Source organism: Anolis carolinensis, chromosome 1 (assembly GCF_035594765.1).
Source record: "Anolis carolinensis isolate JA03-04 chromosome 1, rAnoCar3.1.pri, whole genome shotgun sequence".
Taxonomy (NCBI): Eukaryota; Metazoa; Chordata; class Lepidosauria; order Squamata; family Dactyloidae; genus Anolis; species Anolis carolinensis.
In genome coordinates this window covers 139,063,529-139,089,849 of record NC_085841.1, presented here as the reverse complement: position 1 = coordinate 139,089,849, position 26,321 = coordinate 139,063,529, and the positions used below count along the sequence as shown (strand labels likewise).

The following is a 26,321-nucleotide window of genomic DNA, read 5'->3' as shown; positions in this document are numbered from 1 at the left end:
GAATTTTGCAAAAGTCAAACCTGCAAATGTGGAAGGATGACTTTAACTGTCTTGTAATTAAGGTATCAGAGAAAAATAATCTGGGAAAGGAACAGACAGTAGAACAGTGAGTCATATATTGGGCTTAAATTTTACCAACATGTTGGTCGTATTATTCACACATAACAATGCAGCCAAGTCCCTAACTTATATTGTCTTACTGAACACAAGCAGTTTGTTGTACTGAGCGTTCATTCTATTCCGTTCATCCTTTCACATGAGTGAGTAAAATCAACCAGAGAGGTTAAATTTGTAATTTTCAACTCCTGGATTGTTCAATTAAAACAGTATTCACAAACCAACTAGAAACTATAATTAATCTCCTGTTTAAAAAGAGGAGAAATTCAAAAACAAGCAGGCCTTTCCTGCTAATGAAGGAAGCCAGGAATCCTGGTTTATTTCTGATGTGCAGATAGGGCCATTGGATGTTCTTGAGGAAATTACTGCTTAGAGAAGTTTTTTTTTTTGAGAATATACTACAAGTCGCTTCTGGTGTGAGAATTGGCTGTCTACAGAGACATTGCCCAGGGGATGCCCGGGTGTGTTAGCTGGGAGGCTTTTTTCATGTCCCCGCAAGCTAGAGCTGACAATGGGAGCTCACCCCGTCTCACGGATTTGAATCAGGAGTTTAGCCAGCACAATGGTTTAACCCATTGCATCACCACAATGTGTGGAGAAGTAACACACATTTATTTGATGAGAATGAGGGTTGGTAACACAAATAGCGTAAAACTATATGAAGTGTCACAGTAAAGAATATTTGAAAATGCTTGAAAAAATAGTCAAAATATGGTATTGAGGAACCCTGACAAAATGCAAAACAGGTGTGCAGAGCATGCAAAACAGATGTGTGGAGCATTTTCTCTGCAACAAAAGCTATTCCCCATGCAGAAAAAGCTAAAATTGGAGACATTTCATGCAAATTTATGTTGAAAAATAGCAGAAAGTTGGCAGAAAGTGCAGAAAGTGCAGTCACATGCAGGGCCGGCCCTAGGTAATTTTCAAGTGTAAGCAAACAGAATTTTGGCGCCCCGCCCAAACCAATCACTGAAAAATAAAAGCATTGGATAAGCAAAAATATTGGATAATAAGGAGGGATTAAGGAAAAGCCTATTAAACATCAAATTACATTATGATTTTACAAATTAAGCACCAAAACATCATGTTTTAAAACAAATCAACAGAAAAAGCAATTCAATACATGGTAATGTTATGTAGGAATTACTATATTTGTGAATTTAGCACCAAACATTGAACTGGGATATAGGGCAGATAATGCAGACTCAGATAACCCACTTCAAAGCAGATATTGTGGGTTATTCTGCTTTGATATTCTGGGTTATATGACTGTGTGGAAGAGCCCTGAGGGTTCTCAAGGCAGAGAATCCACAAGTATGTTTCAGTCTACTTGGAATACACGAAGCATGTTTAAGAACCACGAGTCCAGAAGAGCCTTGACTGCCCATATGACCATCATCCCACTTTCTTTGCTAATTAACTTGAACCCAGTATGCTTTATTATGCCAATTGTTTGCCTTACATCAGGCATGAGGCAAACTTCAGCTCTCCGGGTGTTTTGGACTCCAACTCTCACAATTCCTAACAGCCTACTGGCTGTTAGGAATTGTGGGAATTGCAGTACAAACACCCGACGGGCCAAAGTTTGCCCCATGCCTGCCATAGATAGTTGAGTAAATAGTTTTCATGGTTGCCCCTCGCTGTTAGGAATTGTGGGAGTTGAAGTCCAAAACAACCGGAGGGCAGAAGTTTGCCTATGCCTGCTGTAAAGTAAACAAATGCAACTTGTCAGCACTTTTAACTGCCATGACTCAATGCTATAAAATCCTGGGAGTTTCAGAAAGTCTTCAAGCCGGTGACTCTCTCCCTCAAGCCCAGGTATCTGAAGCAACCAATCAGGAGGCCGCACCTCAGCCCTCCCTGGGAATGCTCAGAGAGTTCCTTCAACCCCCTCCCGAACCCCCCGCCCGCCCCAGGTCCCAGCTTACGGCACTGAGGAGTCGGGTGAGGACTTGGGGCTGCTGCAGGAAGCACCACAGGTCGAAGGGGCTGCCCGCCTTGGCCGCTCCATAGGCGCCCCCGTCGCCCTGGTCCCCACCTTCCACGCTGCCACCCTCCATTCCTCGCCAGCACTGGGAGCAAGCTGTGGCCGCTACGCCCGAACTTGAGTGGCCTCCTCCTCAGGCCACGCCCCCAGGGAGGAGAATTTGACTCCCAACAGCCTCACTGCTTTGGCTGATGCTCAGTGGGAACTGGAGTCCAAAACACCTGGGTCACCACCAAAGCTTGGGAAGCACTTGAAGGTGACTCTGCGCCTCTGCTTTAAGGTGAAGGCACCTCGGTGCCACTTTTAACTGCCACGGTGGCCCGGCCACTGTGGAGGCCAGGCCAGGCCAGGCCGGGGCAGAGGTGCCTCAACAGCGCCCCTAGGTGCCCCATAGAGGATGGCGCCTTCAGAAACCACCTACTTCGCCTAATGGTTGAACTGCCCGTGGTCACATGTTTTCTTAAAAATAATTAATTTTGGCTGGATCTTGCTACATTTCCTTAGTGTCAAAAATCTTCCTAATATATTGACATGTCTATTATATTGATATGATCACTAATTTTGTTTTTCTTTTCTTTTCCAAAGATGGATCTTTGCTTTTTGACCAACTCCCATTAGTGGAGATGGATGGAATGAAGCTGGTCCAAACCAGGGCCATTCTTAACTACATAGCAGGAAAATATAACCTCCATGGGAAGAACCTTAAAGACAGAGCTCGGTATCTGTATCGTTCCTCATTCACCTTTTCCAATCCAGACAAAATAGCACAGAAATAGGTGGCTGGGGGTGAAAGAAATGTAGATCACTAACAAATCCTAAGCAAACAAATTGTTAGATCCTGTGCTTTAGGGCAGATATATTGCACTACAAATCCCACTATTCAAAGCTATTGATTAGAATATGTAGTCCAGGGCACCAGGAAAGCCTGATGGTGGGGAAAACTATTGAAAAATATGAAAGGAGCAATTTCAATTTGCACCACTAAAAACCAAACAATGCACTTTCTGTAAATCCTATTATTATTATTATTATTTGCTTTTTTAAAAAAACAAGTGTTTAATTAGAGCTTTTTAAAAGACAACAGTAGTTTCCCAAGGATGTCACATGTTCCACCATCTGGCAGATTTCTGCTTGCTGGAAATAGAAACAAGGTTTAAAACATTACTTTTAAATGTCATGTATGGCTCCTCACTCATTACTTTTACAAGTAACTTTTACAAGTAACATTACCTGCAATAGAAGAGGTATTTGTGTTCCTTGGGATTAATTTTTTAATGAATTTGCATAAGAAAAAAAATAAAATACAAAAATGGTGCAGATCCCCCAAAATGATCCTGAATAGCGAAGTATACAGAATAACAACCAACCATTACATACGGCCACCCACTATCCCACCAAAATATTAATAGCTGGCACATTAATTTTTAAAACTAATGTACTACATATGTAGCATTATTTCAAATTTCAGAATAGGGTGGCATTTTGGGTGCTGCTTGCATTTCAGATGCTTGTGTTAAATTCTTGAATTTGTTAAACAGACAGAAAACTACTCTAAATATTGGAAAGATCCATGGGTGGTTTACTCAAACATCTATGCTATGACCTGGCAATTTGGGCATTGGAAGGAAGAAACAAAAAAGACTTGATCCCTGTATGTATGTATGTATGTATATTCCTGAATGTGGGCAAGAAATTTCTTCTTCTTCTTCTTCTTCTTCTTCTTCTTCTTCTTCTTCTTCTTCTTCTTCTTCTTCTTCTTCTTCTTCTTCTTCTTCTTCTTCTTCTTCTTCTCACAAAGACACAGTATGAGACATCAAACTGGTGTGTCATATATGCTGGATTTCATATCACAAAATCACAAGTTGAACACTTCCCAAGTGTTTAGGACTGTGTGATGTATTTTCAGATGATTCACACAGATCCCAGTAAGGTGGCCTTTTGCAGATATAGGCCACCTATATCGTAATTTTGTCAATGTTTGCTGTTTTCAAATGCCTGCTGAGATATTTTGGCATGGAACTCAGTGTGACAATTACCACTGGGACCACCTGTACTGGTTTATGCCAGAGATGATGATGATGATGATGATGATGATGATGATGATGACGACGATGATGATTAGGGTGCTGTGAGTCTTCCGGGCTGTATGGCCATGTTCCAGAAGCATTCTCTCCGTGGCAAGAATGCTTCTGGAACATGGCCATACAGCCCAGAAAACTCACAGCAATCCAGTGATTCCAGCTATGAAAGCCTTCGACAACACATTATTATTATTATTAGTAGTAGTAGTAGTAGTAGTAGTAGTAGTAGTAGTAGTAGTATCATCATCATCTTCATGCTTTCCTGCTGCTGTCCAAGGGCTAATGTTAACTAAGCAGAATTTATACACGTGCCATTTTTCCTGCTTATCCATGCAGAATTGACATGTATGTGGAAGGGACGATGGACATATTCCAAATGATTTTGATGTATCCCTTTACCCCACCTGAGCAAAAGGAGAAGCAAGCTGTTAAAATCATCGGGAAAATCACAGAAAGGTACTTCCCAGTCTATGAAAAGGTATGCTGTCACCAAGAATTTTTGTTGCCAACTACATATTAGTTTGGATAGTCAGGATAATAATAATAATAATAATAATAATAATAATAATAATAATAATAATAATAATAATTTTATTTCTTACCCGCCTCCCTCGCAGCATGAGGCGGGTAATAACATAGCTAAAAACACATATGTAATCATTATATAAAATACACATATTAAGACGTATTTCTACACAAAACAAAGATTAAAATACATTAAACACAATACGTGAATTTTAAAATTCATGATTAAAACTGGTTGAGAAAGAGATTAGAATCCCAGAATATATAAGAAATATGTTTTAACTGTCTCTTTAAGGATTTTACAAAATCCAGAGACTCATTTGTAATACAGCAGAAACAGAGAAAGTATGATCTGTGGATCATGTGAAGCTGCAGAACTTTTTTTGCATTCCCTAATCATCCACTGCAACTCTGGCTGAACAACTTAATATAATCTGCCCAAATGTTTCAAAATATGTAACTATAAAAAAACTCTTTATATAGAAAGTATAGGCCAGGGGTCCCCAAACTTTTTAAACAGGGAGCCAGTTCACTGTCCCTCAGACCGTAGGAGGGCCGGACTATAGTTGGCCACCGAGCAATAATAATAATAATAACAACAACAACAACAACAACAACAACGATGATGATTGGAAGAGACCCCCTTGGGCCATTTAGACCAACCCCCTTCTGCCTTTTGGTAACACTCCCAAAAGCACAAGCAAAGCACCCCTTAATAATTAATTATTAATCAAATAAATAATTAAATAATAATTAAAATACCGTGATAAAAAGCACAGGCAAAACATTGGAAAGCACGCACTGGGAGAGTGAGACGGTGGCGGTGGGAAAGGTACACACATGGGGCGAGAGAGGAGGGAAAGCCTTTCCCTCCTTCTCCTTCACACTGCATGAGCCTTCCTCGGCAGAGGAGGAGGGAGTTGCCGGATAAATGGCTTCAGGAGCCGCATGTGGCCCACGGGCTGTAGTTTGGGGACCCCTGGTATAGGCAGTGAGTAGAGATGTCTTGCATGCTGTGCAATGCACACATTTAGAACAGAAACTCCTTGGTTGATGTTAATCAGTGTCAGAGCTTGGCAAAGTCACTTTTGAGATTATGGCTCATAATATCTATCAGCCAAACTGATCATACTGGCTGGATGGTTTTAGAAATTATAGTCTGAAAACCACCTTGCCCTTGGTCGGCCCCTCTTCCTTTTTCCTTCCATTTTCCCCAGCATCATTCTCTTCTCCAAGCTTTCCTGTCAAGATGTGGCCAAAGTACTTCACCTTTGCCTATAATATCCTTCCCTCCAGTGAGCAGCCGGACATTATTTCCTGGAGGATGGACTGGTTGGATCTTCTTGCGGTCCAAGGCACTCTCAGGATTTTCCTCTAGCACCAAAGTTCAAATGTGTCTATCTTCCTTTGCTCAGCCTTCCTTATGATCCAGCTCTCGCATCCACAGATTACTATGGGGAATACCATTGTTTTAACTATGAGGACCTTCATTGCCAGTGTGATGTCTCCACTCTTCACTATTTTATCGACATTGGTCATAAATCTTCTGATTTCCTGGCTGGAGTCTGTGTCTGCAGTCATCTTTCCGCCTAGAAATACAAAGTCGATCACTGCCTCCATGTTTTGTCTCTCTATTTGCCAGTTATCAATCAGTCTGGTTGCCATCATCTTGGTTTTCTTGATGTTTAACTGCAACCCAGCTTTTGCACTTTCTTCTTTCACCTTCGTTATAAGGCTCCTTAACTCCTACTCGCTTTCAGCCATCCAAGAGGTATCATCTGTATAGCTAAGGTTGTTAATATTTCTTCCAGCAATTTTCACTCCAGCCTTGGATTCATCAAGCCCCGCACGTGTTCTTCATCATATATATGCACAATCATTCACTGAGTTTCAAACAACTGATTTACAAATGATTCCTACTTAAGAACAGGGGTGAGACAACAGAAAGTGAGGGAAATCTACCCCTCGGAAGGGAAATTCCCTCCTGGAAGAGTCATCTTGGGGAAAAGGTATCTCCACTGAAACTTCATCACCGATCTTTGTTTCCATGACATGCTAATTTCTTCAAAACCTAATAGGGACAGAAAGTGAGGTGAAATCTTCTGAACAGGGGCACAGACCACAACACAAACACCAGAGAGGGTGTTAACCCTTCCCTATGCTATTCATAGCTTGTATGTAGATGGCTGAAGTTACACTTTAAAATGTTCCTAATCCAACTTACATACAAATTCAACTTAAGAACAAACCTTAAAAACCTGTCTTGTCTGTAACTTGCAGACCGCCTGTATATATAGCCACACACTCAAACATATTTACACATATTTATATTTTCTAGGATCTGAAAAAGCACGGGCAAGATTTTCTTGTTGGAAATAGCGTCAGTTATGCAGATGTACAGCTGCTCGAAGCAATTTTCGCAACAGAAGAGATAAAACCTGATGTCCTTGAACAGTTTCCTCAGCTGCAGGTATGACATTAATGAATTGCATTGTGTAGATTTCAATATTTATCATCTGTGTGCCAGTTCTGAGTTATGGATTTCTCTTTTTTGCCCTTTTCAATCTCTTTGGATAATCTACTTTGATGATGACATGGGATCCTGGCCATTAGACCAACCTATCTGCTGATTTCTGGGATATGGTATTGGGGGGAGTTTTAAATGCCATTTTAGTATATCTCCTGCACCCGGTGGCACAGCGTGTTAAAGCACTGAGCTGCTGAATGTGTGGACCAAAAGGTTGCAGGTTCAAATATGGGGAGCAGAATGAGCACCTGGTGTTAGCCCCAGCTTCTGCCAACCTAGCAGTTCGAAAACATGCAAATGTGAGTAGATCAATAGGTACAGCTCTGGCAGGAAGGTAACGGTGTTCCATGCAGTCATGCCAGCCACATGACCTTGGAGGTTGGTGGGGACCTGGGAGGTGCTGCCGAAGCCATAGAGGGTCCTCCCCTGGCGCTTGAGGGCGTAGACCACGTCCATGGCGGTCACAGTCTTCCTCTTGGCGTGTTCCGTGTAGGTCAATGCCGGCTCTTCGGCTTAAAAGTGGAGATGAGCACCAATCCCCAGAGTCAGACACGACTGGACTTAATGTCAGGGGAAACCTTTACCTCTACCTTACTGTATTTTAGTTTTGTTTTACCACACTGCTACTATTTAAGTGCTTTTTAATTTGTATTGCACCTTTTAAACTTGCCTAATGGTTATCAGTATTCTCTACTATCAACCCAATTTTCTCCCCACACCAGCATTTCCTCAGAGAAGTATGCTTCAGCCAGGCCTGGGTCCTGTTTGGATTTTGGATTTTGTTTTAATATACAGGGTAGGCAGCTTCGCTAATGGTCCATCTTATTTTGCCCAATTACACAACAGTAGAGTCATCTATAGTGTACTATCTGTATAGGAAACTGTTTAGGATAATCACTGAGCTGCTGAACTTGCTGACCAGAAGGTTGGCGGTTCGAATCCACAGGATGGGGTGAGCTCTCGTTGTTAGCCCCAGCTTCTGCCAACCCATCAGTTCGAAAACATGCAAAAGTGAGTAGGTAACTGTGCTCCATGCAGTCATGCTGGCCACATGACCTACTATAGGAGACGTCTACAGACAATGCTGGCTCTTCAACTTATACAGTGTTCCCTCACTACTTTGCAGTTCACTTTTCGCCAATATGCTGTTTTGCGTTTTTTCAATAAACTCTAAAAGACTATTATAAATCATAAAAAATTACAATGTACAGCCTAAGGAAGGGAGGAAGGAGAAGCCAAAGGGAGAGAAAAGGAGCCCAAGTGGCAACGGGAGAAGGAGGCAATTTATCAACTCACGATTGGTTGATAAAGACTTAAAATAGTGTATATACTACTAAAATAATGTATAAATATTAAAATAAATACAGTGTCCCTACTTTGCGGATTTTCACTTATTGCGGGTGGTCCTGGAACCAGGAGCGGCCCTAGGTTTTTCCACGTGGTAAGCCAACCTAGGGCCGCACGCCCCCCGCCCGAAATTGCGTCCGCCATCCCAAACTTACCAGCGATGGCAGTGGGCGGCGGCGGTGACCATTGGGTTGCTCGCCACAGAACTAGGAAGTAGCTTGTATTCTCATGAGATCTCATGAGATTTCCGCGAGATCTCGCACAATATCGCAAGAATACAAAAATACTTCCTGGTTCCTCGGCAAGCGACCCAGTGGTCGCCGCCGCTGCTGCTTCGGGTGGTCTCAGGAAGGCGCTGCGCCCGAGGCGGGGGCTTCAGTGGCGTCCATGACGAACCGGGCCTGCCTGAAACCTAACCCCTGCGATAAGTGAGGGAACACTGTAACTGGAGATGAGCATCACCACTCAGAGCTGGAAGGGGAAGCCTTTATCTTTATCTGTGTTATTATTCTTTCTAGGAATTGAATGTTTGCCTTTGTGTTTGTTTATGCTGGAATCCGCCCTGAGTCCCCTCAGGGAGATAGGGCAGAATACCAACCAATAAAATGTTATTATTCTTTATATTGCAAAAGTGTATTGTTAAAAATCCTTATAGTGTTGCGGGGTTTTTTGTTTTATATATTTTTGGAATTCTCCAATTCCCAAACCCTTTTTCTTTAGGGGTTCAAAGCAAGAATAAGCAATATCCCTACCATTAAGAAGTTCCTGCAGCCTGGAAGCCAAAAGAAGCCACCAGCAGATGCTACTTATGTTGCAACTGTGTTGAAAATACTAAAGATTGAATAAGAGCTGCATGCCGGCTGCTTGCCAGAAGGCCAATATTGCATCACTATGTGTAATTAAGCAACATGATTAACTTTCAGGTTCAAAATCAATAAACAAAAATGTTATATGTTGAATACATGTAAGTTTTTTGAAAGAATATTAAACTTCCTTATTGCCGTGCTGAGTATAAATTTAAAAGTGTATGTTTTCTGTTTTCTGGGGTGGGGTGGCGATCTATATGAACAAGTGTCATTGGACTCCAGTTTTCACCAGGCTCTGCCAACTTGGGAAAGGATAATGGAAACTGTCACTTAATAGTTAACTGGCGGGCCAAGGTTCCCTGTACTGTTTTAAATGGTTTATAATCCTCCCTGCTGCTAAAAGCATGAGTCCTGAGATAGTTTCTGCTGCTCTTAAAAGCCAAGAAGGGAATAACTTCTCGAACTTATCTTTAGATTTTCCATATAAATGTATGCATAGAATAGATGGATTACTGATCAAATCACCAATTTAACAGTCATCATACATGATATCACCTGATGCCAGTTAGGTGTTATGCCCAGCAACAGAGGCACATAGTGCAATTATTAAACAGATATAAAATAAAAGCAAGGCAATACTAGAACATCAAAGAGAAGCTTCCACATTTCATCACAGTATATCTGAGAACACAGTCTGAGTATTCAGAAAAAAAGATGTTGCTGAGATATATCTCAGGCAACACTAATGGATCAAAAATCAATCACAGAAAGGTAATGGAACAAATTTAGAAAAATATATCTTCAACTAATTTCTACAGACAACAGACCTGTCAGCATCTGAAATGCCTTTTCAAAAAGGCTTGTGCTAGCCTTTAGAGCTCAGGAGATCACAAGAGGTTTGTGTAAAATATAAGGCAATTTTATGGACACAATACATTTTGTTATAAGTATAGGATAGTGGTTCTCAACCTGTGGGCCACGAGAATGAAAGTCTGATCCGCAAACCTCCTTCCTCTTTATTTATTTATTTTATTTCCGCTCCTTTCTGCAGAGCTGACCGTTGCATTGGATAGATCACATCAACTCTAGATTATTAAATATGGTTTTCTGTGGGCAAGCAGATGGCGACTACTGGATGGCGTATGTTCTGTATGAGAAACTAGACCTGATGTGGTCTATTCAATGCAATTATCTGAATCAGCACCCCAAATAACCAAACCGAATCTAAAGCTCACAAAAAACTGATTCGTAACCTTTTTGGTACTAATGTTGGAGAGTGGTCCCTGATCAAAAAAAGGTTGGGAACCCCTGGAATAGGATAAGACTCTCTCTTTAAAAAGGAACTGACTAAAACTATTTGGGGCTTGCCTACTGGAACTAGCACCCTGTTTAATAGTTTGGATGGAAAGGATTTTCTATTTGAAGAACTGAATCCATGCTTGGAATCTGCAGCAATCCACTCTTCCCATCTGACTCATTTCCAGACATACTACCCCAGTCTTAATGCGTAGTGAAGGTTGTTGCTTAAAACAGACAGCTAACTCAGGCAACACAAGTGTCATAGTCTGTCTCAGGCAATATATTGCTGACCCAGACAATCCTAAGGGCAGGATAATCATGGTTCAGTGTCTTCACACATGCTTTGTTTGGTCTTTTGTCTCTGCCAAGGTCAGGCAATTTGTGGAACCTCTATTATCAATCACTATTGGCTCTCCAGATATTGTTGGATTGCAAAATTCATCCTTCATCCTTCAACACTTTATTCTGTGCAAGGACTGATGGGATTTTCATTCCAACAATATCCGATGGGTCAGGATTTACTTTCCCCTGGTAATGTCTGTGTGAAAGCAACCCATTCCCCTCTGTCCCTAATATCCTCCTCACCTCCACAATTTGGAGAAGGGTGATTAACCACAGAAATAAACTATGAAAACAAGAACAAGAATCCAAGTCAAATGGGGAGTCTGGCAAGTGTAAAAAATGTGTGTGTGTGTATGTGTGTGCCTACACACACACTACATGGGAGAGTCACTCTCCAATTTGAGGAGGACAATAAAAAAGTGTGGGAGTCGGCATCCCCATCCTCACATTCCATCATATTTTGGGTTAATGCTGCTGTGAAATGCCAGGGTAAAGCCGACTTTGGAAATGCTCTCTCTCTGGCCTACAAGTCCCACAATCCCATTAGCAGCCGAGGAGGGAGTTTAGGATCCAAAAGGGAGTCGAACTGGCACGCCCCTAACTTGCACAGGGAGCTGTCTGTCTCCTCCTGGTGGGAAGAGCTCCCTTCTCCCGGAGGTTTTTATAACTGAGTTGCAGACATCTTATCTCTCTCAAGTTAGCAGGAGAAGAACTTGCCGATCTTTCGCTCCTTCCCGAAGCAGGTTAGTAGCAGTTCCCTTGAGAACTTGGGGTGCTGGAGAGAAGAATGATCTCCAAATTGTACCCCAAGGCTTCTGTTCTTGTAGCTTGGCTTTGTTCTTGCAGACCCCCGCTTGTTCCAGAATGAGGTTTTTATAGCACAGTCCCAACATCTGATATGCATAATCTGTCAGGGAATTTGGCCTTCCTGCCGAGTGTCCTCTTCTTCTCGTCTTTTACTCCTTTCTTCTCCGTCTTCTGTGAGGGGAGGGGGTTGACTAAGGGGGGGGGGAGTGGGTCGGGGAGCCTCCTTTTTGGGGGCTTTGCTAGGTTTGCCTTTGGACTAGTTTACCCACCAGATTGGCATAGCTGGCTACTACTGGCTGCGGCTGGGAGACTTGGGCCCCTTCTAAACAGCTGTATAAAAAGCACATTGAGTTGGATTATATGGCAGTGTGGCAGTAGGAAGGCTCCCTCCCCACAAGGCTTCTAGAAAGGGGAGGCTAATAAAACCCTCCCCCCAAATCACTCCCTGTTGTCCTGTCTTGAAAGGTCCAAAAATGCCCCTAATCTCTCTCCTCTTGCCTCTGTGTGTGTGTGTGTGTGTGTGTGTGTGTGTGTGTGTGTGTGTATATATATATATATATATATATATATATATATATATATATATATAAAGAGAGAGAGAATTAAAGATAAAGCTTTCCTCTTTGGCATTAAGTTTAGTCATGTCCGATTTAGGGGCTTGATGCTCATCTCCATTTCTAAGTCAAAGAGCCAGCGTTGTCCGTAAACGCCTCCAAGGTCATGTGGCCGGCATGACTTCATGGAGCACTGTTACCTTCCCACAAAGCCATACCTATTGATCTACTTGTAGTTGCACATTTTTGAACTGCTAGGTTGGTAGAAGTTGGGGCTAACAACAGGAGCTCGCCCCACTCCCTGGATTCGAAGTGCTGACCTTTCGGACAGAAAGTTCAGCAGCTCAGCGGTTAAACCCACTGCATCGCCAGGGGTGTGTGTGTGTGTGTGTGTATCTGCATTTCTATACTGCCGCAATATACATACAAGAGCAATACATAACATTAACTAAAATCAATAAAATATAAATATGAGTTAAACCATGAAAACATTATATATAAAGCATCATACCATAAAACATAAAGCATATTAAACACCAGTCCATAGTTATCATTTAGCTGCTTCATATATATACATTATATATACAGGGTGCCCCCCTCCCAAATGTGGACAGCTTTCAGCAGATTATAGTAGTTATTATTTATTTATTATTTATTTACAGTATTTATATTCCGCCCTTCTCACCCCAAAGGGGACTCAGGGCGGATCACATTACACATATAAGGCAAACATTCAATGCCTTGACATAGAACAAAGGCAAAGACAAATGCAGGCTCCGAGCTGGCCTCGAACTCATGACCTCTTGGTCAGAGTGATTGGTCTCAGCTGGCTGCAGCTGGCTGCTCACCAGCTTGCGCCACAGCCCGGGCCTATAATGATTATTTGAAGGCTCAAAGGTACACTTAAATCAAAGATAAATAAATATTCAAATCATGATCAAGACAAGTCACCAGTCCCATCACCAATAATCCTTTTATTGAAGGCTTTCCATCTGTGGACCTTGGACTGCAAGGCAAACTTGCATCAAAGTTTCTCTTACTGTACTTGCTGGAGTGGAATGGAAAGACTTTGGTCACCCCAAGACACTAGAAAGGAAAGACCGTATTGCCTGGCGTGCCTTGGACTTGAGATAACCAGGAAAGGACTCCCTTGCCTTTCCCCTGGTGCCGACTTCTGTGGCTGGAAGGTTTCACAATTGTCCTTCGCCTTGGGCATATGGCACATTGCTTTGGACACTGGCATATGCTCTGTTGAAAATGCCAACTTTGTTTTTTGCAAGGAGAATTTATTCTTTAGAGCAAAAAAATACATAAAAAGCCCTGAGCAGAAGAGGTGAAAGAGTTGCAGGAAAAATATTACACAACCTGAAAGGAGGAACCTCAATTGGCAACTGGATCAAAGGGTATCATTTGGTGGCCCCATCTCAGATCTCTGCAGAGACAAAAACCAAGGAAGATATTGCTCTTTGCTAGGCAAGTGCTGCTCCCTCTTCAGTCACATTCAGTTTAAGAGCACTGTATTTTACATGCTAAACAGACCCCATCGTGTCTGGTTTTTGGGTGGGAGTAGGGCATGGTTAGTATTTGGAAGATCACTGGGACATCTCACATGAAATACACCACATTTTCTCTATTTTTGGGGTCAGGCATTGCTAATATTTGGAATGCCGTTACAGCCTTTCACCTAAATATACCTGATTCTTGTCTGTTTTAGGAAAGGGGCAAATGTGGGAGACAGTACAGCTGTCCCCCACATTTGAAGTTTTGACTTTTGCAGATTTCAAGTTTTCAAGAGAAAACACCTCTCAGAATCACTAAACCCCTGTTCTTTTCTAGTGGTGTGTGATGAAAATTGGTCCCAGATAATACACATTTGGCACATTATCTTCTAAAATCAGATAAACCTGTAAGGCTTCTTACAAAGTAATTTCCTCAAACAGAACAAGACTCATAGAAATCTTTTATACTAGAACAATATCTTCCCAACAAAAAACTGGAGGGAACCAATAACAGCAAAGAAAACCAAGGATCTGCTGGAAGAGGTCAGAAAGAATCCTTTGTGGGGGTGCATCTATACTATACAATTCATGGAGTTTGATCCTATTTCAGCTACAATGGCTCAATGCGATGGAGTCCTGGAATTTATAGTTTGGTCAAACACCAGCAATCTTTGGTAGAGAAAGCTAAAGGCCTTGTAAAACTACAACTCCCCGAATTCCATAGCCTTGAACCATGGCAGTTAAAGTGGTTTCAAATTCCATTATTTCTATCAATGTAGATGCACCCTAAAACTCCATAGCCTCTGCCAGTCAAGATTGACAATAGTGGGCTATATGGCCAAACGTTCAGGAGAAGGAAACTGCTCAGGTAATTCCCTCCTTGTCAGACAGTGTAAAAGCACTGAATGAAGAAATGGAAGCATCTTTTTAAAAGAAAAAAGAAAAAGAGTCCAGAAGGGAAAGGGAAGTTGTACATGGAAGAAGACCAGTCAAATGAATGAAGATGTTGTTTTGGTGCTGGGCCAAGAGGTTGGAGGAGTGCTTCCTGATGCCTCTAGACCAGGGGTCCTCAAACTTTTAAAGTAGAGGGCCGGTCCACAATCCTTTGGACTGTGGAGGGGCCGAATTATCATTTGGGGGGAAAAAAAACGAACAAATTCCTATGCACACTGCACATATCTTATTTGTAGTGCAAAACAACAACAACAACAACAACAACAACAATGAAAGAACAATACAATATTTTAAAATGAAAATAATTTTAACCAACATAAACCTATCAGGATTTCAATAGGAAGTGTGGTCCTGCTTCTGGCCAATGAGATCGTCAGGTTAATTAGGGTTGTTGTTGTTGTTCTTGTTGTTGTTGTTGTTGTGTGTCTTCAAGTCATTTCAAACTTTGGGCGAGCCTAAGTCCAAAGTTATTTATTTATTTATTTACTACCTTTATTTACTACATTTATATCCCACCCTTCTCACCCCAAAGGTAACTCAGAGCAGCTGTATGTACATACAATATATTATATTATTAGCATAGCACAATATTAGCATTATATATTACTATATTGAACTATACCACTATACTGTAATATTCTATGTAATATATAACATATAATTAATATTATTATATGGTATTATTATTAGTGTTATATTGTATTACATTATAATATTATTATCAATATTATATGTACATACAATATATTATATTATTAGCATAGCACAATATTAGCATTATATATTACTATATTGAACTATACCACTATACTGTAATATTATATGTACTATATAACATATAATTAATATTATTATATGATATTATTGTTAGTTTTGTATTGTATAAAATGATAATATTATTATCAATATTGTATGTATATACAATATACAGTAGAGTCTCACTTATCCAACATTCTGGATTATCCAACACATTTTTGTAGTCAATGTTTTCAATATATCATGATATTTTGGTGCTAAATTCGTAAATACAGTAATTACTACATAGCATTAATGTGTAATAAACTACTTTTTCTGTCAAATTTGTTGTATAACATGATGTTTTGGTGCTTAATTTGTAAAATCATAACCTATTTTGATGTTTAATAGGCTTTTTCTTAATCTCTCCTTATTATCCAACATATTCACTTATCCAACATTCTGCCGGCCTGTTTATGTTGGATAAGTGAGACTCTACTGTATTATATTATTAAAACTAATATAAAAATATTATATTATAAATGAGGGCGGGGGCCAGGTAAATTACCTTGGAGGGCCGCATCCGGCCCCCGGGCCTTAGTTTGGGGACCCCTGCTCTAGACAAAAGAAGGAAGCTATGCCATCTCAGCAGTTGGGTATTACTTAAGTTGCCTGCGCTTAATGGGATTGTACTGCAGTTGAAGGAACAAATGCATCAATTGAAGGTAGTTCTAGAGCCATCTCTGCTTGTTGGTGGCCCAATGAAGCTCAGTGTAGTGCCTTGGGTCCCCAGATGTTTTTGGCCTACAACTCCTAGAAATCCCAGCCAGTTTACCAGCTGTTAGGACTTCTGGAAGTTGAAGGCCAAAAACATCTGGGGACCCCAGATTGAGAATCACTGTTGTAGTGCCAAGTGTGTGGGCTGGAACTTTTCCTAAACAAGGGTACATCAGCACTGTAATGCACTATAATGTCCCAATTAGGATGTAATTGTAACATCCTGTGTTTGAAGAGGACTCAAGAGGCTGCAACTAGTGCAAAAGCATAGCAACAGTACAGACCAGCCCTCAAGGAGCTGCAATGGCTGTTAGTTTGCTACTGGTCTGGATTCAAGGGGCCGATGACAACAATTACAGTGCTAAAAGGTAGGCTTGTGTGCAGAATTTGTTTCCTCCATTTTCCTTCGGTACTTCAGCTTGTAACAGGAAGGGCCCTCCCAGTACCCTATCTCGGCTCCTCCACTGCTTTTCGGCATCATAGTTTAATCTTTTTTATTAATCCCCCAGCAAATAAAAAGAAAAGCCTCATTCCTGAAAACTAATACCAGTTACCTCTCCTCTAGAGTAGAAAGTAGAAATAGCTGTAAGGAAGCATTAAACCCAAAACAGATTGAAGTGTGCCAGGAAAAAAGAGGGTTTTTAAAAAAGAATTTAAGGAAAGATATAGGAGATCATCGCTCTTCTTTACCTGGAAGTGGGAAGCCTCCTTAAAATGCCTTGGAAAGAGTGTGTGGCTACTGGTGTGGTGCAGGCCCGGGAACCAAAACACAGGCATTTGCCTGCAGCGCCTCTCCTCTAGAATAGGAAACAGCTTTAAGAACTCATAGAATCATAGAGTTGAAAGAGACCACATGGGCCACCCAGTCCAACCCCCTGCCAAGAAGCAGGAAAATCGCATTCAAATCACTCCCGATAGATGGCCATCCAGCCTCTGCTTAAAAGCCTCCAAAGGAGCCTCCACCACACTTTGAGGCAGAGAGTTCCACTGCTGAACAACTCTCACAGTGAGGAAGTTCTTCCTAATGTTCAGGTGGAATCTCTTTTCCTGTAGTTTGAAGCCATTGGACACAATATTCCAGGTATGATCTGACCAAGGCAGAATAGAGGGGTAGCATGACTTCCCTGGATCTAGACACTATACTCCTATTTATGCAGGCCAAAATCCCATTGGTTTTTTTTAGCTGCCGCATCACATTGTTGGCTCATGCTTAACTTGTTGTCCACAAGGATTTCAAGATCTTTTTCACACATACTGCTGTCGAGCCAGACATCATCCCCCATTTTGTATCTTTGCATTTCATTTTTTTCTGCCTAAGTGGAGTATCTTGCATTTGTCCCTGTTGAACTTTATTTTGTTAGTTTCGGCCCATCTCTCTAATCTGTTAAGATTGTTTTGAATTCTGCTTCTGTCTTCTGTAGTATTAGCTATCCCTCTCAGTTTGGTGTCATCTGTAAACTTGATGATCATGCCTTCTAGTCCTTCATCTAAGTTATTAATAAAGACATTGAACAGAACCAGGCCCAGGACAGAACCCTGCTTATGTCACTCCACTCGTGACTTCTTTCCAGGATGAAGAGGAAGCATCGGTGAGCACCCTTTAGATTCGTTTGCTTTACCAATAACAGATCCACCTGACCGTAGTTTTGCCTAGCCCACATTTGACTAGCTTGTTTGCCAGAAGGTCATGGGGGACATTGTCAACGGCCTTACTGAAATCCAGATACGCTACATCCACAGCATTCCCTGCACCTACCCAGCTCGTAAATCTATCGAAAAAAGAGATCTGGCATGACTTGTTTTTGATAAATCTGTGTTGACTATTAGCAATGACCGCATTCCTTTCTAAGTGTTCGCAGACCACTTTCTTAACAATCTTTTCCAGAATCTTGCCTGGTATTGACGTGAGGCTGACCAGACGGTAATTGTTTGGGTCGTCCTTTTTTCCCTTCTTGAAGATAGGGACCACATTCGCCCTCCTCCAATCTGCTGGGACTTCTTCCGTTCTCCAAGAACTCTCAAAGATGATTGCCAGTGGTTCCGAAATAACTTCCACTAGTTCCTTCAATGCACTTGGATGTAGTTGATCTGGCCCTGGGGACTTGAATTTGTTTAGAGCAGCCAGGTGTTCCTGGATGACTTGTATCTCTATTAGGGGTTGGATTTCCCCTAATCCTTTGTCCATTCCATGGTGCTGAGGATGAGGACCGTTTTTTGTGTGTGAGAAGACGGATGTAAAGAAGGCATTAAGTAGTTCTCCCTTTTCCCTATCTCCTGTCAGCATCACCCCATCTTGTTCTTCCTTTTACTACCAACATAAGTAAAGAAGCCTTTTAAATTGTTTTTTATGTCCCTGGCAAGCCTGAGCTCATTTTGCACTTTAGCCTTGTGGACCTTTTCCCTACAAAAGTTGGTTTATTCATTTGAATTCTTCTTTGGTGATTTCTCCCCTTTTCCACCTCTTGTGCATGTCTCTTTTAAGTCTTAGCCCAGTTAAAAGTTCTTTAGACATGCATTCTGGCTTCTTTGCACTTGTCTTATTTTTTCTTTCTTTGTTGGCATGTTTGCATTTGCGACTTGAGTATTTCACCTTTGAAAAACTCCCATCCATCCTTAACTCCCTTGTCTTTTAGTATTGGCGTCCATGGAATGCTGCTCAGCATTTCCTTCATTTTTTGCAAGGCAGCTCTCCTAAAGTCCAGAATCCGGGTTTGATTTGTCTTAGTTTCGGCCTTCCTTTGTATGGCAAATTGCAGGAACACATGGTCACTTGTCCCTAAGGCTCCAACCACTTCGACTGCCTTGATCAGGTTTCCGTGTTGGTTAGAATGAGATCAAGAGTAGCCGATCCCCTTGTTGCCTCTTCTACCTTCTGGGCCATAAAATTGTCTGCAAGGCAAATGAGGAATTTATTGTACTTTGTACTCTTGCTTTCTTTAAATACCTTGGAAACAGTGTGTGTTGTGTGCAGGCCCGGGAGATAAAGTGTGGGTGCCTGCCTATAGTGCCTCTCCTCTAGAGTAGAAGGTAAGAAGTCTCCTTGAAGCATGTGAGCTTGCCTGCAGCCTAGCACCTTTCCTTTATAGTAGAAAAACAGCTTTAAGAACAAGAAACCTCCTTAAAGCACACGCCTCCCTACAGGCAGGCACCTCTCCTCTAGAGTAGAAACAAGTAAGAACTTGAAGCCTCCTTAAAGCGCGCCCAGTGCCTCTCCTCCAGAGCAGAAACAGCTTAAATGCAGAAAATGGCAGGAAGGGGAGCCTGAGTAACTCCCCCCTCTCATAATGGGCCGATAGAAAATGGCTCTTTCAGCACCCCAGAGTGAAATCAGGCATAAGCCCACCAGAATTCAGGAGGCTCCCAAAACATGAATCGGAGCCCCCATCGAAAGCCAAGACATGAAATAGATCAAGGTTTACTTGGATTGCACAACTATACTAAAAGGCTTGGGATCTGGTTATTTGAAGGAGGCTTTCTCCCTATATATACAGTCAGCCCTCAATATCCATGAGCATGATTGGTGTTCTCCTTTAAATTCCTTTTTCTGGTACCCACTTAAGATGTCGCTTTTTAAGGAGCACTGTTGGAATTACTTTAACTGAATGTACATAGCTTTTCATTATTGCAGCCTTTTCAGCTATTGCAACTGCTTGTGATGTTTGACATGTTTTAACCTGTTTATTGATTTAATCTGGAATCGTATTTAATTATTTATTATATTTGCATGCCATCCAGAAAAATCCACTATGAAGAAATATCAAATTTAATTAAGTAACTAATTAACAGTCAATAATTAATAGTGTTCTTTTCTTTTGCACTGTTCTGCATTGGTTCGGTGTAAGCTGGTTATTGGGAACATGAAGTTTCTTTTGCATGCAGATGACCAGCTGGGTGATGACAACTAACATTATGGTTTATATGTACTGTATGCTATTTGAGATGCAAGCATTTTTCACATGTATAATTTTGTATATATATAGCAGAACTTTCCCTAATAAAAGCAAGAAAAAGAGCAAAACACAGATATTGAAATCTGTCCTATTCTTTTTCTGATTACTCACCTTCCATATATTGTTTCATTTTTAAACGATCTTTTTGTCAAAACAGGAAAGAAAACATTTAGAAACATGGCTGGGAAACCTAAGCTTCATTACTTTAAAACAAGAGGCCGAATGGAAACAATCAGGTGGTTGTTGGCTGCAGCAGGAGTAGAGGTTTGTCTTCAATGTTTTTCTCCAAATACTCATATCATTGGGTTGCTGTGAGTTTTCCAGGCTGTATAGAATTTTGCTGTTTTCTGAATGTTGTTCTTTATTTCTGTCCTGATTTTAGAGTTTTTTTTAATACTGGTAGCCGGATTTTCATGGTTTCCTCCTTTCTGTTGAAATTGTCCGCATGCTTATGGATTTCAACTGCTTTTCTGCGTAGTCTGACGTGGTTGTTACGAGTGGTCCAGCATTTCATGTCTGGATTTCCCCTGACATGGTGGTTGTTAGAGTCGTTTTAGAGTTTTAAAAACTCTAAAGTCAGGACAGTACATAAGGAGCAACACTTAAAAAACAGAGGAGTTCCAAATAAGGAACAATCAGGGCCAGCTAACACCTCCCAACAAAGGATCCCCCAGGGAGGACGCAACCAGACTTTGAAGCTGAAAGACCATTCAATGCTAATCAAGGTGGCCTGAGGATGCCTGTCGTAGATGTGGGTGAAACATCAGGAGAGAATGCTTCTGGAACATGGCCAGACAGCCCAGAAAACTCACAGTTACCCAATGATTCTGGCCATGAAAGCCTTCAACAACACATCATATCGTTTTCAGAATTCAGTTCAGATACTGGCTTTTAGTGGTGAGGGTTAATTCCTTCACTTCGAGTTTGAAGGGAGTGCTTTCATTTCACGGCAAGAATTCGCCTGTTTCCTTTTAGATCAAGAGAGTGTGACTTGCCCAAAGTGTGTTTTTGTAGTAAGAGTCAAAGGAGTTTTTTAATAACTAGAAAATACTGACATTGGAGGGCATTTTATATTATGAAATCCTTCAAGTCATTTGACTTTTTTGTTTCTTTGTTTGCTAGTTTGAAGAGCAATATATTCAGTCAAAGGCAGATCTAGAAAAGTTAAAGAAAGGTGAGTATGTTTTCTAATCATTTAACATGTCTTCTCTGGTGATTATGAGTGCTTTATTGTTCCTATCATCCTAGCTAATGGCAAAACGTGAAGGAAGCAGAAAGACTCTATGTGGATTCTTTGTACAATACCCTGTAAAGATCACACGGACCACTATGGAAACCATAAAACAGATGTTTTCATATAGGACTTGTTAGTATTGTTTTGCATTATGTACCAACTACAAAAGCACAGTTGTAGGTAGGAATAAGTTGCTGTTTCTGAATTACTGTAAACCTACGATAAACCTATCATGGGGTTTTCATGGTCAGATTTGCTCAGAAGGGGTTTGCCATTGTCCTCCCTCTGAGGTTGTGTCCATACTGCCCTATATCCTCGAATCTGATCTGAGATTATCTACTTATCCTAGATTATCTGGCAGTGAAGACTCATACAATCCAGTTCAAAGTAGATATAGGGCAGTGTAGATCCAGCCTGTGCGTGTGTGACCTACCCAAAGTGTCCAAGAAATCATTTTCAAAGCATGACTTGAGATGTTTCCTATAGTCCTAATAATATGAGAAGGAAAATAAACTACCCCCCCCCCCCCACATTTTACCTTCCCCCCTCAAGATGGATTCCTGCTCTTCCAGCAAGTGCCCATGGTGGAAATAGATGGGATGAAGCTGGTGCAGACCCGAGCCATTCTCAACTACATTGCAGAAAAATACAACCTCGGTGGGAAGGACATCAAGCAGAGAGCACTGTAGGCAATGATTCAGCATTTGGTTACTGCATGTTTGTGTCTGTCTATTGTGCAAGATATAAGAAATCTGGTTTGTCCTTTGATCTGCTGACAGGTTATGATTCAGCCTGTTTCAGTTCACCGCCACTGCCAGTTGCAACCCAAAAGTGCCAGGTGGAGCAGTATTTACTCATAATTGAGTTCACATAGGCTGGGCTCATTAAAAATCAAACATTCTCTAGAGTTCATACTCAAGTCTGGACTATTCTATTGAACCTCAGCTCTAGCCATGAGGCAGCTGCACTCAATTCAGTTTATCAGGGGTGCATCTGCACTGCAGCGTTATAGCAGTGTTAAACTATTTTATGTGCTGTAGCTCCAGCCTGGGCTTTGTAGCTTTGCAAGATTTAATAGGATGGAGTCATGACATCAAACTGTAATAATTCTACAACATGGATACACTGGTGATCAAAATAATCAAAAGAATGCTTTCCATCATGGGAGAAGGGGTGTTGTGCATTTCAGTTTTACAGAAAAGGCGGCATAGTATGCAATAACCTGTTAGTAAGAATCATGGAAACACTTTTTTACAGAATCGATATGTATTGTGAAGGTACTATGGACCTGAATGAAATGATCATTCACCTGCCTTTCAAACCAGCTGATCAGAAGGAGAAGGAAACTGCAGCAATCATTGAAAAAGCTACTGAAAGATATTTCCCAGTCTATGAAAAGGTATTTATGAGAGAAGACACTTACCTAAGCTCAAGAATTGTTCATCTTTGATAGGTCTCAATGTGACTGTTTCATATATCAGAAATCAGTGACAATGGAGGAGCTAACATCCTGCAGTAGAGAAAACATTTCATAGCATTAAAATTTAGTAGTGAATTTTGTTAACATCTATTGGGACAACCTGTATGACATGGCACTGTGTGAGAGATCCTGATGCACAACGGGGCCTCCATTATGCCATGACATGGTGCTGCAATCCCACTGCATAATGGGACACTCTGCACATCAGGAACCACTGAGCTATGGTGGCTGCTCTTACACTCTGGTCTTGAGGGCACAGGGACATTTCTGTTCTCTTACTGAGAATACAGTTTTTGCACAGTGGTACAGTCCAGTTTAGCTGATAGAAGGTGCTTCGGGGACCTCAGAGCAGGTCCCCAACAGACATGCTAGTTCTGGGCTTTCTTCCCTTGCCACCCTCCGTGGTCTCCCTTCCGTGTCTTGGGATAAAAGGGTGGATGGGGGACATCCGGCAGAAGATTTTTTTTTTTAAAAAAAACAAACAATTGTGCTCTGATCTGTACATGCGCACATGCACATACGAAGTTCAGCACATAATAGAGTAGATTTTGAAAAATTCTGCCTGATTTCTCCCTTCCCTTATTATTTATTAAAGCTCTGTTTAATATTATACAGTGTAAAATAAAGAGTTTCAGAGAGTACTAATGACTCTCAGTTCATGCTTCCTTTCAACCAGCTGTGCATCCATTTGACAGCCCAATCAGCTGATCAGCTGTTTCAGGCTTTTTAAAAGGGACATCAGCTGGAGCAGTCTCCACAGGGGGAGGGAAGTATTTTTGGAATGCAGGGTCAAAATGGACATACGAAGATGCACATTTTTTGGGCAGAAACGAGATAAAAGGGGACCTTTTTATCCTTCAGCTTCCCTCCTTTGTAGCAATTCAGCCGGCATTTAGCACCAACGTTGTCTAGCCACTCCCCTTTTTGAAACAGAAACTCCCATGTTTAAAGGCCTGTCTGGATGGGCCTTGTAAATCAGTTAACCATTACACAAAATTACAAGGATGCATGGTACAATCAGAGAATCATAGAATGGAATGGGACTACAAGGGCCATCTAAATTTACTGCCTGCCATTGAAGTTGCTTGTTTGTTGTATCCAAACTTTGACTGTGACTTTTCAAATATGTAGGCCAATCCTAATTGAAATCCTCTGTTTCTTGCTCTATAGGTCCTTAAAGATCATGGACAAGATTTTCTGGTTGGGAATCAGCTCAGCAGAGCAGATATCCAGTTGCTTGAAGCCATTTTAGCTACAGAAGAGCTGAAGGCTGATGTCCTCTCCAAGTTTCCTCTTTTAAAGGTAAGCCACCAGTTTTGGCAAGACAGGAGGCACATCTACTCTGACCACTGAGAGCAAAGGCCAACAAATCAACTCTTTGGCGGGTAAACGATGCAAAGAGCTGATATGGGTTAACATGGGCTCAAGCTTCTTAATGTTACTCTGAATTGCCTTAACCAAAATTCTGGATTGCTCTGTATTCTCCTTCAGAATCTGAGGCAAAACGTGAATTGGGGTCCATACAAAGATTTGGGCCGATTCTGAGGTGGCTCAGGTGCCTTTGGGATTGGGATGGCATTTTGTCTCCTTGTCCCCACCCCCACCCCCACCTCGCTTCCATTCTCCTTTTTGTGGCAGCAAGTTGGCGCAATATGGGTCATACAGATCACTCATCACTTGGAGTGAGAGAATGGATAAAGGAATTGTAGAAGGGAGGGGGAGTGGAGGGATGATTCCTCTTCTCCCTCCTCCCACATTGCTCTGGTAAGGAGCGGTTGGCCCAAACCACCATATGCTTGTTGACCACCATGACCAAAAAAAACCCAACAAAAAACAGTGGGATGGTAATGAGGTCCATCTGATGGGACTAACTCCAGCCTCCATAATGGGGGCCAATCTGGCTTTTGCCGTTGCCACTCCATATTGGCCCCAGGATAAATGATCTGTGTAAATTTGTCCATGGAATGGCAACACAGCCATGAATTGTACTATATTATGTGTTCATGTTCTCAGACCCTGAATCATGTTCTGGAAATCCTGTAGAAATGCAAAGCAGTTGAAAGAGTTAGCGTGCAATAGAGGGGAGTGGGGAAACTCAGGCCCTCCCATTTTCAGTTCCAATAATCAAAGGATTATTGTTGGGCAAGGGTTATGGGGCCCAATGTCTAAAGCAGTGATAAAATTGAGAAATGAATAAAGCAAAATAATTAGATGGGACATACAAAAATATTTTGCCAGAATAAAGATGGTATATTACATTGCTACATAACTATAGAAGGTACATAGCAAGGCAGTGAAACTTGGCCTAATTCCCCTCATCCCCAGGTCATGCAACTAACTGGCCCATTTCCCTGTTGCTCAGAAAGCACTTGACTGCCATACCCACCCACTCCCATGTGTACCGTCTGTTGCGGCAGGGTCCCTGTTTCAACCCCATCCCCACACACACACCCCCCTTGCAACACAGATCACTAGCTGCTTCCCACTTATCAGAGGAACAGATGATATTCAACATCTACACCAGCGGTTCTCAACTTGTGGTTCCCCAGATGTTTTGGCCTTCAACTCCTAGAAATCCCAACAGTTGCTAAGCTGGCCAACACCTGGGGAGCCACAGGTTGAGAATAACTGATCTATGTAATAGTAAATTTGGTTTAGGGGGCTTTCATGACCCCTAGGCATCTCAAAATTAGGAAGAGTGGTAGGGATTTTGAATATGAAGCAATCACTAATGCGGATTTTCTAAAATACATTTGACTAATACATCATTCATTTTGTCTTTGTCAAGGGTTGAAGATAGTTTCATTTTTATCACAAAGTTGTACTGCAGTGATGCTGTTCAAATGATATTCAGGGATAGCATCTTTTTATGTACAATTCTTGTCTGCCTAAACGTTCCTGTTCTCTCTCTCCCTCCCTCCCTCCCTCTCTCTCTCTCCTTTTTCTTTTTTAGGCTTTAAAAACAAGAATAAGCAACATCCCTAACATTAAGACATTTTTACAGCCTGGTAGTCCAAGAAAATCACCCCCCGATGAGAAAATGATTGCAGAAGCAATGAAAGCTTTCCAATGAGTTTGTTTTTCCACTGAAGATTGTGGCTGATCACTATTGTATATTCAAGTAAAACTCAAAAAATGAGATGGAGCAGTGAATTCAAATCATTCCAAAGGTTTGCAGGTATACACGGGCATAAGGTCTGGGTAAATCCACTCAATTACACTTAGAAGCTATATTAATAAGAGAACCACAAGACTGACTTTGTACCATTAGACTAACATGAAATAAAATATTCTACAGTA

General features: G+C 41.4%; 2 protein-coding genes across 5 annotated transcripts in view; both read left to right on the top strand.

The window, feature by feature from the left end:
* Positions 1 to 11,775, top strand: part of LOC100552897 (glutathione S-transferase A4) — a 22,212-nt gene extending 10,437 nt beyond the window's left edge. For all 3 annotated transcript variants that reach the window (XM_003215434.3, XM_008117932.3, XM_062983012.1), the window contains 4 exons: positions 2,690 to 2,822; positions 4,522 to 4,663; positions 7,049 to 7,180; positions 9,305 to 11,775. In XM_003215434.3, coding sequence (XP_003215482.1) covers positions 2,690 to 2,822; positions 4,522 to 4,663; positions 7,049 to 7,180; positions 9,305 to 9,430 — 533 coding nt within the window. In that variant the 3' untranslated portion in view covers positions 9,431 to 11,775. The remainder of the gene's footprint in view (positions 1 to 2,689; positions 2,823 to 4,521; positions 4,664 to 7,048; positions 7,181 to 9,304) is intronic.
* LOC100553289 (glutathione S-transferase) lies at positions 11,650 to 26,321 on the top strand. Of its 2 annotated transcripts, XM_003215436.4 has the most exons (7): positions 11,650 to 11,774; positions 20,465 to 20,571; positions 21,430 to 21,481; positions 22,094 to 22,226; positions 22,799 to 22,940; positions 24,192 to 24,323; positions 25,975 to 26,321. In XM_003215436.4, the coding sequence occupies exons 2-7, from the start codon at positions 20,485 to 20,487 to the stop codon at positions 26,092 to 26,094; spliced, it is 666 nt and encodes a 221-aa protein (XP_003215484.1). In that variant the 5' UTR covers positions 11,650 to 11,774; positions 20,465 to 20,484; the 3' UTR covers positions 26,095 to 26,321. The 2 variants fall into 2 exon arrangements, with proteins under 2 accessions (XP_003215484.1, XP_016852248.1); XM_016996759.2 differs by lacking the exons at positions 11,650 to 11,774; positions 21,430 to 21,481 and having other exon boundaries at positions 20,466 to 20,571.

What these genes read in the sequence shown, in the direction of transcription:
- LOC100553289 (XM_003215436.4), top strand. Translation starts at nt 20,485, where the DNA reads ATGGCTGGGAAACCTAAGCTTCATTACTTTAAAACAAGAGGCCGAATG. An exon ending in GACATCAAGCAGAGAGCACT is followed by an intron (nt 22,227 to 22,798) that starts GTAGGCAATGAT and finishes ACTTTTTTACAG; the next exon opens with AATCGATATGTATTGTGAAG. An exon ending in ATTTCCCAGTCTATGAAAAG is followed by an intron (nt 22,941 to 24,191) that starts GTATTTATGAGA and finishes CTTGCTCTATAG; the next exon opens with GTCCTTAAAGATCATGGACA.